The 12,393-nt window shown below is 33.6% G+C and overlaps 1 protein-coding gene across 2 annotated transcripts in view; it reads right to left on the bottom strand.

Moving 5' to 3' along the window:
* LOC136032900 (putative phosphatidate phosphatase) overlaps window positions 1-10,086 on the bottom strand; it is a 53,521-nt gene extending 43,435 nt beyond the window's left edge. The window contains exons 1-3 of one of the 2 annotated variants that reach the window (XM_065713334.1): window positions 9,752-10,086; window positions 6,805-6,956; window positions 1,320-1,488 (exon numbers count right to left, since the gene is read on the bottom strand). In XM_065713334.1, the coding sequence (XP_065569406.1) occupies window positions 1,320-1,488; window positions 6,805-6,956; window positions 9,752-9,803 (373 nt within the window). In that variant the 5' untranslated portion in view covers window positions 9,804-10,086. Of the gene's footprint in view, window positions 1-1,319; window positions 1,489-4,307; window positions 4,460-6,804; window positions 6,957-9,751 lie in introns of both variants that reach the window. The other variant, XM_065713333.1, reaches the window with a different exon arrangement.
* Between the last annotated feature and the right edge of the window lie 2,307 nt (window positions 10,087-12,393).

Genomic DNA, 12,393 nt, shown 5'->3' with positions numbered 1-12,393 from the left:
TTAGATTTCCTACCCAAATCAGGGATTGCCCCCCTCCATACAAAATTAGAGTCGGTGTTGAATAGAACCAATCTGCTCTTTATAGAAAGCCAATGAAAAAGTGCTGGAGCACTTGATGCAAACATTGGCAATTGAATAACCGCAATAAAATGGAAAAAGATTTTTAATTTTTCAAGTTTTGTTTAGTTATCAATCGTTGGTTTTATTTGTTGTATTCTATGATCTTGGTTAAGCCATCAAATTTTAATTTGGTACTCAAATAAAAAACTTCTTGGCTATATAGCTTTATTAGAAAAATACCGTAATCCATCACAAACGAAACATGACAAATAAAACATTCTATTTGAAATAATAGACTTTTGGCGTTCATGGCCAACTGGCAGTAACCAGTTCCAAAGAGAATATGGAGATTGGAGAATCCATTCTCCTTAAGATTGGCCTCTTTGTCATGACAAACAACAAAGTAAAAATGCCCCTTTATCATTTTTTGACCTCCCCCACCTTGATTCAGAGCTGTGTGCACCTATATTATCTACTATGCTCATCAAGTCTGAAAATTTTTTGACATAAATATTGCCATGGATTATGAAACTTTACCAATCAGCAATCGAAATGGTCAGCTGGTCCATTGCCAACTGATAGCAGTTAGTTTCAAAGAGAATATGGGAATTTGAGAATCACCCCCCCCTTGAGATTGGCCTCTTTGCCTGGACAAATAACAATATAAAAATGCACATATTTGGTGCTCAAATGAAAAACTTCTTGATTATATAGCTTTACTAGAAAAATACCACAATCAATCACAAACGAAACATGAAACATAAAACATCCTATCTGAAACAATAAAGACTTTTGGCGTCTATGGCCAACTGACAGTAGCCAGTTCCAAAGAGAATATGGAGATCCTTTCTCCCAAGGAACAGGCCTAATAAATAGGCCATTGGCCTATTTGTAATGACAAACAACAAAGAAAAAATGTACTTTTATCATTTTTTTACCTCCCTCACCTCGATTCAGAGTTTTGTGCATCTATATTATCTACTATGCTCATCAAGTATGAAAATTGTTTGACATAGATATAACCAAGGGTCATGAAACATTACAACATAATTGTTTCAGTTTTTATACGGTAAGAAGGGCTTCATTCCATAAAAGAAAAAAAAGAGGATTAACATGGGAGCCGATATTAGGAGCCAGAGGTCGCTACCCCATTCGCTGGAAATACCAATACATCGTAAAATTTGCATAGTACAAAAATCAAATCCCAACAACGAAGTGTTTTTGAGTCTAAATTACTTCAATTAAAATGATGGACTTACCAACGTCCGTGGCCAACTGACTACAACCAGCGCCAAAAAGAAAAGCTCCTATAAGATGTCCAAGCTCAATCACAAGTGGGTGCAACGTAAATTTACCAATTTTCAACTTTTGAGGTAGATACCGGCCTCTTCTACCTTGTGAATATTTGATCCATTCAACAGTAATCATCTAAACAGAAATGGTAAAGAAAAATAGATGGTAGTGCCCAGTAAATTTTCGATGATTCGACAGCCAAATACACATTCCTTATTTTAAGACTTTATCTACAAACATGTTTCAATGTTCAGTAACTTAAGCTCAAGCTACTGAATACAGTAATTAACGCTGTCATTGTTCAAGTTACGCCCAAGCCATTACACCATTCCTACCCATCCGTATAACTTAAATATGCAAACTAGATATGCACTGGAAGACAGGCATATGCATTAATGGTACCACATCAGAAGCTCAAGTTCAAAGATTTGAAGATTAACCAAGTTCGTCATTATGGTTCCAAAGATTTGTGCGATGTTAGGTCTATCTAGCAAAAAGTTCGTGCCTATGCATGTGTCTGACCAGTTATCTGTGCTCACGTATCTTCCATCTACAAATAAAATTTACAACGTGAACAAATTGCATAGAGGCATTTGGTTTTAGAGCCCCAAATGTTGAATTTTGGCAATCAACAATTTCCCTTTGTCACCATCGTTATTATCTGTGCTAAAAAAGAACTATCATATCCGTATTTAGTTAACCTCCACACCTAACTAAATATGCGTGTTTAAGCACGGAGGTCTCAGCAGATCGGAAGCTGGACACAACTTTAACTGAATCCAACAGTCACCAATTGTCTTATAATGATAGTCCTAATATAATAGTTCCCAAAAGTGCCCTAACGTCTTCGGTTCCAGCCTCTCCGACCTTGAAATCAATCCCCTTGATATATATATATATATATCTATTCATTGTTCTATTGCTCTGACTATTCTTTTTAATTGCTCATGTTGAACATGTTCCGAAATTAAAAAGAAGGAAAAAAGGGCACATTTTTAACAGTACACACGTGACTTTATGAACATCTCTATACATTTATGAGCCTATTTGGAAATCTAAGTCGTACGAATGTAGGGGGTATTAGTTTGAGCAGGAACGTACACAGTAATTGATTAGGGGAGGGGGGTATAACTACGAAAAATAACAAAAATAAGGCAAATTATATGGGTATGCATAAGACCCAATAGGAAATATGACAAAAGGTAGAGATATTGGGGTTTGACAGGGGCACGAAGCCTCCTCCCCTTCGTCTCCACGTCTACGCCTGGTCTCGTGGTTTTCCTTGATTGAAAGGCTTTTTCTAGAGGTAGCCTAAATGAGAAAGATTTGATCTGGACGTCCACATCGTATGGAAAACGATGAACAAGTAAGCCTGTATACCAGATGAGTAATACTAAAGCTAACAGATTGTCAATGGTATTTTACCTCAATTGCCTATGGATATCTCAGATAATTCTTCACTAAAACCAATGCTTATTAAAACTTTGCCTTTTACGTCCATGACCAGGTAAGCTAAAACCCTCCTCTTATTGCTGATTCATTACAAATTTTTAGTAAAATTTGCCAATCTCTGGGATTTGACCCTTGGGATTTGACCTTGTGTTCATCATCAGCAGTAAAACTCAAGTTTTATTCAAGTTTACAAGTTTTACTGCTGATGATGAGCACTGTATATGTGTTCGAAATATCCAGTTAAATAATTTTATATCTATTCACTGTCAATAAAAAGGTATCATCCCTATTTTGAATTGTTTTACTTTAATATAATAAATAAAATATAATTTTACTTTGCTATATTTTCTTTTTTTCAAACTTTATTATATTTATTTCATTATATTTAAAATTTTATTTTGAATAGTTTTCATTTTACTTTGAACAAACCCCGCAAGAGTAGAAGTCAGGATGAGGAAATGTTTTTTAAGAACGTTCAGGATTTTTATTTCCGCTTCTTCATTTCATTTGGAACTGGATTTAAAAAAAACACAAGGCAAACCTTTTTTTACAAAAAAAAATGGTTTTTGGAACATCCAAAACACAAAATATAGCAATGTCAGAACCAGCATTGCATTCACTTTATTTTTTTCTTATAAAAAACAAATTATTTGTAAAGAAAACATCTGGCATTAAATAGACCGAGTCCACTCATCTAAAAAATTTCAATAAAAATTCAAATATTAATAATAGCCTTAACATTGAAAATGAGTGCCTTGTGTATAAAGCCTGCTATATACCGATTTCAAGTGTCTCGAAAAGCTTTGTTACGTAGTTTTAGCAGACAAGCTTTCTTGGACTGACTTTTTAATTATATGTTTTTGCAAAAAAAGATTTTGTTTAAATTTCCATTTTATTGACGAGAAACGGTTAAATATTTTTGTTGATTCTCGATGTAAAACCTATCTTTAATAAATGCAGGGTAGCCAATTAACATAGTTCACCAGATAAAATTCCTCCAAAAAAGAGGAAATTCTTAAAACATATTTATTTTTGGGTTGTAGGTCCAGTCAATAAAGTTTTAATTTTATGTAATACATTTTTGAGACAACAGCTTATTTGATAATTTGCGATTCAATGAGCTCTCTCTCAAATTACTATGAGAGAGAGTTTGTTTTCCTAAAAATCAGGTTAGAGGGGAAAGTTCACCCTATCACCCCTGTGTGCAGGCATGGAACAGATGGTATATCACTAGATCTTTGCAAGTATGCTGAACCATCAGAATATTTTTGGACTAGATCTACACATTAGACTAATCAGCGCCTGAGTTGGCTGGATTTGTTCTACCAAAGGTGATTTCATCCACAAATACAATATTAGTAGTGGTACTCAAACGGAGTTCTGACTAAAAACTTTTTATTCGCACTGAATGAGCTTCTTAAATTTTGAAACCCTTAGCGCACTAGGTTTACCCCATATTTTGTAAGATTAAGAAACACTAAAGTATAACAAGTAAAACTCACCGATAAAACAGGCAGGAAAACACCAACCAAAAAAAGGACAAGACTGGATATTGTTGAGTCTTTGAAGGGATAGTTAAGACTTTCATCAAAGCAGTAGAAACCACGCTTGTATGGATCTCCGATTAGGAAGAAAAGAAGAACCGGAAGCCACACTGCCAAAAACATGCTTGTTATTAAAAAGCAAAAAGCAAAGTAACACAAGAGTTATGTCTGAGCCACACAATACTCACATCTGTTAAAAAAAATACTCAAGTCGTACATCAGTAGAACAAGCAGTATCAATCCCTGGGGTATTTCCTATTCAGAGCCTGCTATTCCTTTTTGGGTAGGTTTTAGTATTGTCTGAGTGACACAATACTCACATTTGTTGATAAAAATACCCAAAACATGCATCAACACTATTTGTTCTGCACTATTAAGTTTTTATATATTTTGCCAAATTCATCATTCAGAAACAAAAACTAATTCCAGGCTTCAACATTTCTAGTTTCACATACTCGCTTTTGAATCTTCATTCTGATTGATTAATTACAAAAGTTGTGTCCTGTGGTGGCGCAGTGGATTTGACCTTAGCTTGGTAATACGGGGCCCAGAGATCGAATCACGCTGCATGAATGCACTGCAGGGCCGACGCAGAGACCATAGTAGTCAAGAAGTGTCGTTAATTCTTAAATTATAATAATTACAAAAGTTACACTTGAGAGTTGACCATAACCCAACTCATCAAATTATGCAGAGAATACATTTATTGACACATTAATCATAGTTAACCTTGTTTTTATCAACAAGTGTGGTTTGGGGAATAGACAAAACAAATAGACAAATAATAGACAAACAGCTATGAAGCTTGCACAGCAGTTTTATGTTCAGAAACCATTTTAAGCAATTACAGATGTTTATTCTTGTTATATCTGTTATGTCAATGCATTGACTTCAATACTACAAAAAAGTGTCATTTGCCAAAATATATGTACACAATTAGGATCTGGCTTGGGGCATGTCAGGAAATAATTGTGGAAAAAAGGAGGAAGCACAAAGTCCACACACAGAAGTTGTTTCAGAAAAGGGGCTTATTTTATATAAAAAAGCAGTTTTGAGTTGAAACTCAAATTTGTGTGTCTGAAAGTCAAATTTGTGACAATATAATGCTGATTTTTTTTTTGGTGGGGGAGGGGTAAAGAAAATACTTGAAGGCTGACATCTGTATGTTTCATACTCATATTGCATCTTATTTTAATAGGCTACGTCAATCCCACAGTATATAGGCATAATTTTGTGCACGTCTAGTAGCTGCTATTTTTATTGAATGAAGTTTGTGGCACTTGTAACTTTGCAAAAACCAGATCTTTTGGATTAAATTACTTTTTTTAAAGCATCCTGGTTTAGAAGCAATTTGTTTACCTTTTCTATCATCATTAATAAGGGTAAATCAAAAGTACTATCTTTTCCCAGTATGCTCCTATTTCATTTTTGTACACTGTAAGAATGGAAAATGTATGACAGCTTGTATTTTTAAAGTGCCGTGAACACAAGTTTACTTCCAAAAACGTTGATGCAAAACTATTCCAGAGCTGCCTTCAAACAAAGCTTTCATTGTATAGGTTAAAAAAAAAACAACTAAAATATGCTGCAAGTTTCATCACCTTCCTATGCATAAAATTAGTTAAGATAATTTAATTTGCCAATTATAACTAAAAAATCTATAAACTTTCATTCATAAATTGCCTCAATTAAATAATTCCAAGAAACTAAAGTTCCAACAAAAGCAAGACCAAAAGTAAGTAGGTTGTCCAAAACCTAAACTAAACATGCTTGTTTTTATGTTTTTAAGGTAGAAATAGATACACATCTCTGGTTATTGCTATAAGCCCTGTTATATTGACTGCTAATGTGGAATAAATTTTGAGCACTACAAATTTTTCGTTTTTATTCTATTAGGTTTTATCGAAATTACTTATTTAACAGAAGATATATACAAAATTATTTTAGAACCACAAAGAGGTTACTTTAACTAATTAATTGGCCTTTTCTCTGAGTTACTCACTTTGAAAGTTGTGAGCACCAAATGATGTGCACCACAGAATCAATTATCAAAATACCAGAACGAGTGACAGACATGGGACTCATGGTTAAAAGTATGTGTATGATGTAAAGAGGCATGGTATGGCAGAAATTTGCCCATGGGATAGAAAAAGTGGCACCCTAATAAGTACATCAGGTTTCTCAATTTCTTGCTCAAATGTCTTACATGGAGGGAAAAGATATGAAAATTTCTTTTGTGATTCTGTCTTCTTTTTTTTAGTTTCTCAAAATTTACTTATTTGGGTTATTGAGCATCCATCTTTAAAAAAGAATTGGGATGATTTTAGGTCAAAGCATGCACTTTATTTACCCATACGTTTTGATTATATGAAATTGCTGCATCTAGCATTGGTAAGTAGCAAAACTCAAACTTTTCCTGGTTAAAACAGCTTCATGCAAAAATCAAATAACTTACCCCAAAAATTGGTGATAATAAGCAAATACCACCAATAACAAGAGTAGGTATGGTACTGTCTTTATAAGGATAGTGGAGTGAGAGATCGCCACAATGGAAGCCAACTTTAGGGGGATTTGACAGTTTGGGAACAATCAAGACGATTATGCCAACTAACAAGATAAAAAAACATACAATCACAGCAGTGGAATGTCAGACACTAAACAAATAAAATGGAGTTTATTCTCTATGAAAATCCTAGAACTGGACAACATCAACTTTGTTAGAGAAGAAAAAGTGTATATTAGAGGTTTAGATAGGTTATTCAACAATGCATTTAAACAATAAAGGCAAATATTTCATCAGATTTCCACAGTAAGGCTCTATGGCCAAAAATGCACAGAGAAAAATAAAAATTTCTACTTGGTTAACAATATGCCTTTGAATACAACTTTCTAAGACAGATTATATTGTCTTATAGGGAATTGAATTATAACTAGTGAAAACAACAAAAACAGGTGATATTCTGTTCAGTAAAATAACCAACATACAGGATAAGTAATTTTTTCATAATAATTTTTTCAATTGATCATGGTAAATTTATTAATTTTTTTACATTCAGCCAAAGGATTCTAAGAAAAATTTTGGAGATGAAGCTCTTCTCTTCAGGATTAACTAAGGTTATTTCCTTTAATTCATTTTTCAACCAACAACATAATACAAAAGCCTCCTCAACTCTGCCTAAACGAAAATGTTGCTAGCTTACTAACCAGGTTCAAGTTACTTTATGTTACTTTAAATGAAGTTACTTTAATGAAAAAACTTCCTTTAATGAAGTCCTGCCTAAAAAATTATGAAGATGCATCTATTCTTCAGGGAAAAAAAACACCTTATAGACATCAGGATGAACTATATTTTAGCTGAATTCTAACTAAAGTGCACCTACAAAAGATCATAGGGATTTTTTATTCTGCTTAATTAACAATAAATACTGGCACATTAGTTTTTTTACCTTTTTTTCTTTTTCTTCTTTATTTTTCAGACATCATATACAAACCCACAAACATACAAAAATACATACATACAACTTATTTATATATATATATATATATATATTCATACACTCAGACATATATATATATATATATATATATATATATATATATATATATATATATATATATATATATATATATATATATATCCAAGACTTAAAGGAGCACCACTTGTCACCAGGGTGTAATTTGCTATAGGGCAGTGGACAACTGCCCTCAGACCTCAAGTTGCTCCCCCTAGCCCCAAGTTTGTCCCCTACACCACACTCTGTCCCTCAGCTGATATTTAATTTCTTCAAATTCTTGTCAAAACCAAAAATGGTTAAACAAAAATGATAAGATTAAGCAACACAAGGATAAGAGAGAAATAATTTGCTTCAATGTCCAAATATTCCACCAAATTTACTATATTTATAGCTTGGAATTCTGTGAAAAAAAAGATTTTGATAAAACCAAAACTAAAAATTATGCAAAAATAATCCAAAAAGTCTTGTCAGAATTTGAGATGATGGATGTCAAAGTGTGGTAAATCTCTATGGAATGATGCAATATAAACAATAAAACTAATAACAATTATATAAGAAGAATATATAAAAGTATGGACAATTTCTTAAGTATTTCCAAATGTATGTCTAAGAAACCAAAATACTGTCTTCAGTAATAATAGATAAAATAAATAAAATTTTATTAACAACAAACCATAAATAAGGAAGACATAAACTATTTGTCGGTAAAATTCTAGTTAATTGACTTCTTGCTATCTCAGGAAGGGTTTAGGTTAGGAAAAATGAAACTTTCAGGGATGGGTCTACAGGCTAAAGTATGTCCTGGGAAGGTATTTTAAAGTACCCACCTCCACTCCTTCTCCCTCTAGAGGGCCCTGAAATTTGCCTACATGACAGGTTTCACCTATTGAAATTTTGACAAAACAACATTTTAACTTAATTTTCAGTTACTAGTTGCTTTTTCTCTGCCTTTAGTTCTAAAAATGCAATTCCTGTCATTTGAGTAGAATTTTGAGCCATATCAATTTTTTTTTTCAAAATTTAGGAAATGTATTTGCATATCTTAAAAACCTTATAAAATGGAATTGAGCCAAGTTATGAAGCTGAAAACAATTTTGTTGTACTTCAAATAAGCAGAAGATCTATTTTGCAAGGTTTCACTTTTATAACAAACATGTTTTTAAAGGTCATCAAAGGTCAGGGTTCTCCAGAGGGAGAAGGAGTGGAGGTAGTTGCTTCAAAATACCTTCCTGTGACATACTTTAGTCTGTAGATTTATCCCTGAAAGTTTCATTTTCCTAATCTAGACCCTTTCTGAGATAGCAAGAAGTCAATTAACTAGAATTTTACCCTATTTGTCAAAGACAGACACAACTTTCTATACCTTCTGTGAAAAAAAAATATATTGATTTGCAGTGAAAGCAAAACTAAAAAATGTGTAAAAACAATTGAAAAGGTCTTGTCAGACTCTGAGATGTGCAAAGACAATTTTAAAGGTCATCACAGGTCAGGGCCCTCTAGAGGGAAAAGGAGCGAAGATGAGTATTTCAAAATACCTTACCAGGACATACTTTAGCCTTTAGAATCATCCCTGAAAGTTTCATTCTTCTAACCTAACCCCTTTCCAAGATAGCCAAAAGTCAATCAACTAGAATTTTACCAAAGTAAAGAACAAATTTGAAGCTTAAAATAAGCAACACTTTTAAAGTTAGGCTACTTAATGGATTACAGTTTTTCCTCCAAATACTGAGGGACAACTTCCTTTCAGGCACTAAAAAGCACCCAATATTTTGAAGAGAAAGGTATTATATAGCCCATGCCCCTAGACTATCCAGATATGGACCCCTCTTGAACCACAATACAAATGCTGAAGATTTGCCCCTGCCTATAATTAGAAAAAAAGCTTACCAATGACAAGTGCAACAAAATCCAAGATAAATTGTATAATAGGAGAGGCCATGTCAAAAGTACGCAATCAGCTTTGATTCTGGAATATACGAAGATGTGGGCTAATCTGATTTAAGGTTCTATGAGAGAAACAATAGCAAAGTAGCCAAGAGGCTAAAAGTTAGAGTTATCCTAGTTTAGTCCAAGTCAAACTGTAAAAAGTTTCAAAACTATAAGTAAGGCATTGGCCTCAACAACTACACTTCGGTAAGTAAATTCAATCTTCTCGACTTGTAGTCGTCTGTTAACTCAACAGCTATTTTCTCTGCTTCTTTGATTTATACTTTTCAGATGTGTAGTGTTGCCAACAATATAAAAAGTAAGACATTCTTCTTTGCGCCAGATTCCAAATTTTGGTTGCTTCAAGCTCCACTTATTCGGCGGCTTGTCGTAGAAACCAATGTTCTTTTGACGGAAAATTTGTAACGTTAGCAGCAAGGTGTAATGATTTAAAATTTGTCATGAAAACTTATTTCCATTTACTTGCATACTTTAATGTCTGAAAAATATTAGAATTCAAATGCTGTTTACAGAAATATGAGCTTTACTGGTTGCTGAATTGACTAGTACTTACAACCACTGCCAAGAAGCATATAGACATGAATAATGTTCTTAAGATGGATTAACTATAAAAATATAATGTTTTTAAGTTACGAAGTCATCAGTGTCTTGGAGGTATAAAAACATTACATAAGAAGAACGGTTACGGTTTCACTGCAACTTAATATTTGGAATGTATCCAAAATGTCACAAAATAGCTTAAACTACAGTGGTCGTCGATCTTTTAGAATGATGCTTGACCTAGTAAGCCATTCAGGAGTTATTTCGAACAAAATTATAACAAATCAAGAAAAGAATCGTTTCTAGGTGTTATTGTTATAAATAAGAGCGATAAACTATATGTAATTAGTTTATTAGGTATAAATTTTGTTTATTTTTATTCATGTCTTTAAGTTTTACTGCTGATGATGAACACTGTATGTGTGTTCGAAATATCCAGTTAAATAATTTTTATATATATTCACTGTCAATTAAAAGATTTCATCCCTATTTTGAACTGTATTACTTTCGTCATGGAAAGGCAGTGTGGTCTTCGAAGTTATCAACATACAATTTCATAAACCAGGATGCACATAGTGTCTTGTTTTAGTTTAATATTTCCACCAACAATCCAGAAAAAATTAGAAAGTATCCTTAGATATTCCTTAGATATTAAACATATGCCCTTTTAACAAGCGAGATGCGCACAACATCGTTTGATTTTGTTCAAGGAAACAAAATTTCCTTAACATTCAAGGAAAGTTTCATCTCATTACACTTAGTTGTCTCTGAGACATTACAGTTACGCAATTTTGAAAACTTGAATGCACGTGGTGCCTTTTGATTCAGTTTTACATCTTTGTCTACATTCTAAGGTTACAATCTAATACATTTAGCAGTCCCGTTTATATTGCATATAAGCCCTTTTGACAATCTGGATGCCCTAAAACTTTTGTTATTTAGTTCGATAGTAGTGACAATAGTAGTGATAGTATCATCCGTAATCAGGGAAGTAATAATTGCAGCCAAAAGTAGCCTCATTCACAAGCTGCTACAGTCACAAACACAAGTAGCACAGCCGCAAGCAGTTGCAGTCTCAAGTGGTCACAGTCGCAAGTAGTCGAAGTCGTAAGTTGTTAAAGTCGCAAGTAGTTGCGGTCACAAGCAGTCACGGTCGGAAGTAGCCATAGTCACAGTCACAATGAATGGCAGCAGCAAGGACTTGTAGCCACAGTCACAAAAAGTCACAATCACAAGTAGTCGCAGTCGTAGTCACAAGTAATCTCAGTCGCTAGTTCCCGCAACCAAAATAGTCGCATGCATGTAGTTACAGTAGCAGTTACAAGTGGTAACAGTCACAGGTTGTTGTAGTGACAGTCGCCAAAATTTTCAAGGGAAAGTAGTCACAGTTGTAATTAGTCGTAGCTGCAGGTGTTAGCGGTCAAAGTCTTAGCCACAAATTGTCAAAGTTACAAGTTCTTGCAGTGAAAGCAGTAATAGAACTAATACCCCTGAACTCCTAAATAGAACTCCTAAGATATTTTAGATTTGTTCTTTGGATAATCTGGATGTATATAGGGTCTTTTAGATATAGTTGAACATGTTCTTCAGAATTTACTGAAGCTCCACCTTAATACCCTAAGCTTTTTGGTACGAACCTAGGATTAGACATTCTACCTTTCCCTATATTAAATCTCTAATGTACACAATGGACAAACTGTAAAATTTACAACTCTCTTCCCGAGGGCTGTGAGCTCACGTCGAGCCATAGAGGTTGGACTGCTTGCTCTCCGATGATTTTTCAATATGTACCTCAACATAGCTTGAATGATTTAACTTAATATACTCAGCCATTCCTGTGATATTGGTGATAGACCTTCCTGGCAAATAGCATGTGTATAGTGTGAGTGGATTTTGTTCACAATCTCCTAATTTTTCAATTTGGTGAGCCAAACCTTTTTGGAGACCAAGGATCAAACTTGCCCTCTTTTTATACTCTTTTGATTAATTTCAATTGTAAGAACAAAAGAAGTAATAGTAGTAGGCCCGAGAGTTTCAATTTA

The sequence above is a fragment of the Artemia franciscana genome, chromosome 11, assembly GCF_032884065.1.
Source record: "Artemia franciscana chromosome 11, ASM3288406v1, whole genome shotgun sequence".
Taxonomy (NCBI): domain Eukaryota; kingdom Metazoa; phylum Arthropoda; class Branchiopoda; order Anostraca; family Artemiidae; genus Artemia; species Artemia franciscana.
Note: the sequence above shows the minus strand (reverse complement) of the source record. Positions and strands in the feature narration are given on the sequence as shown.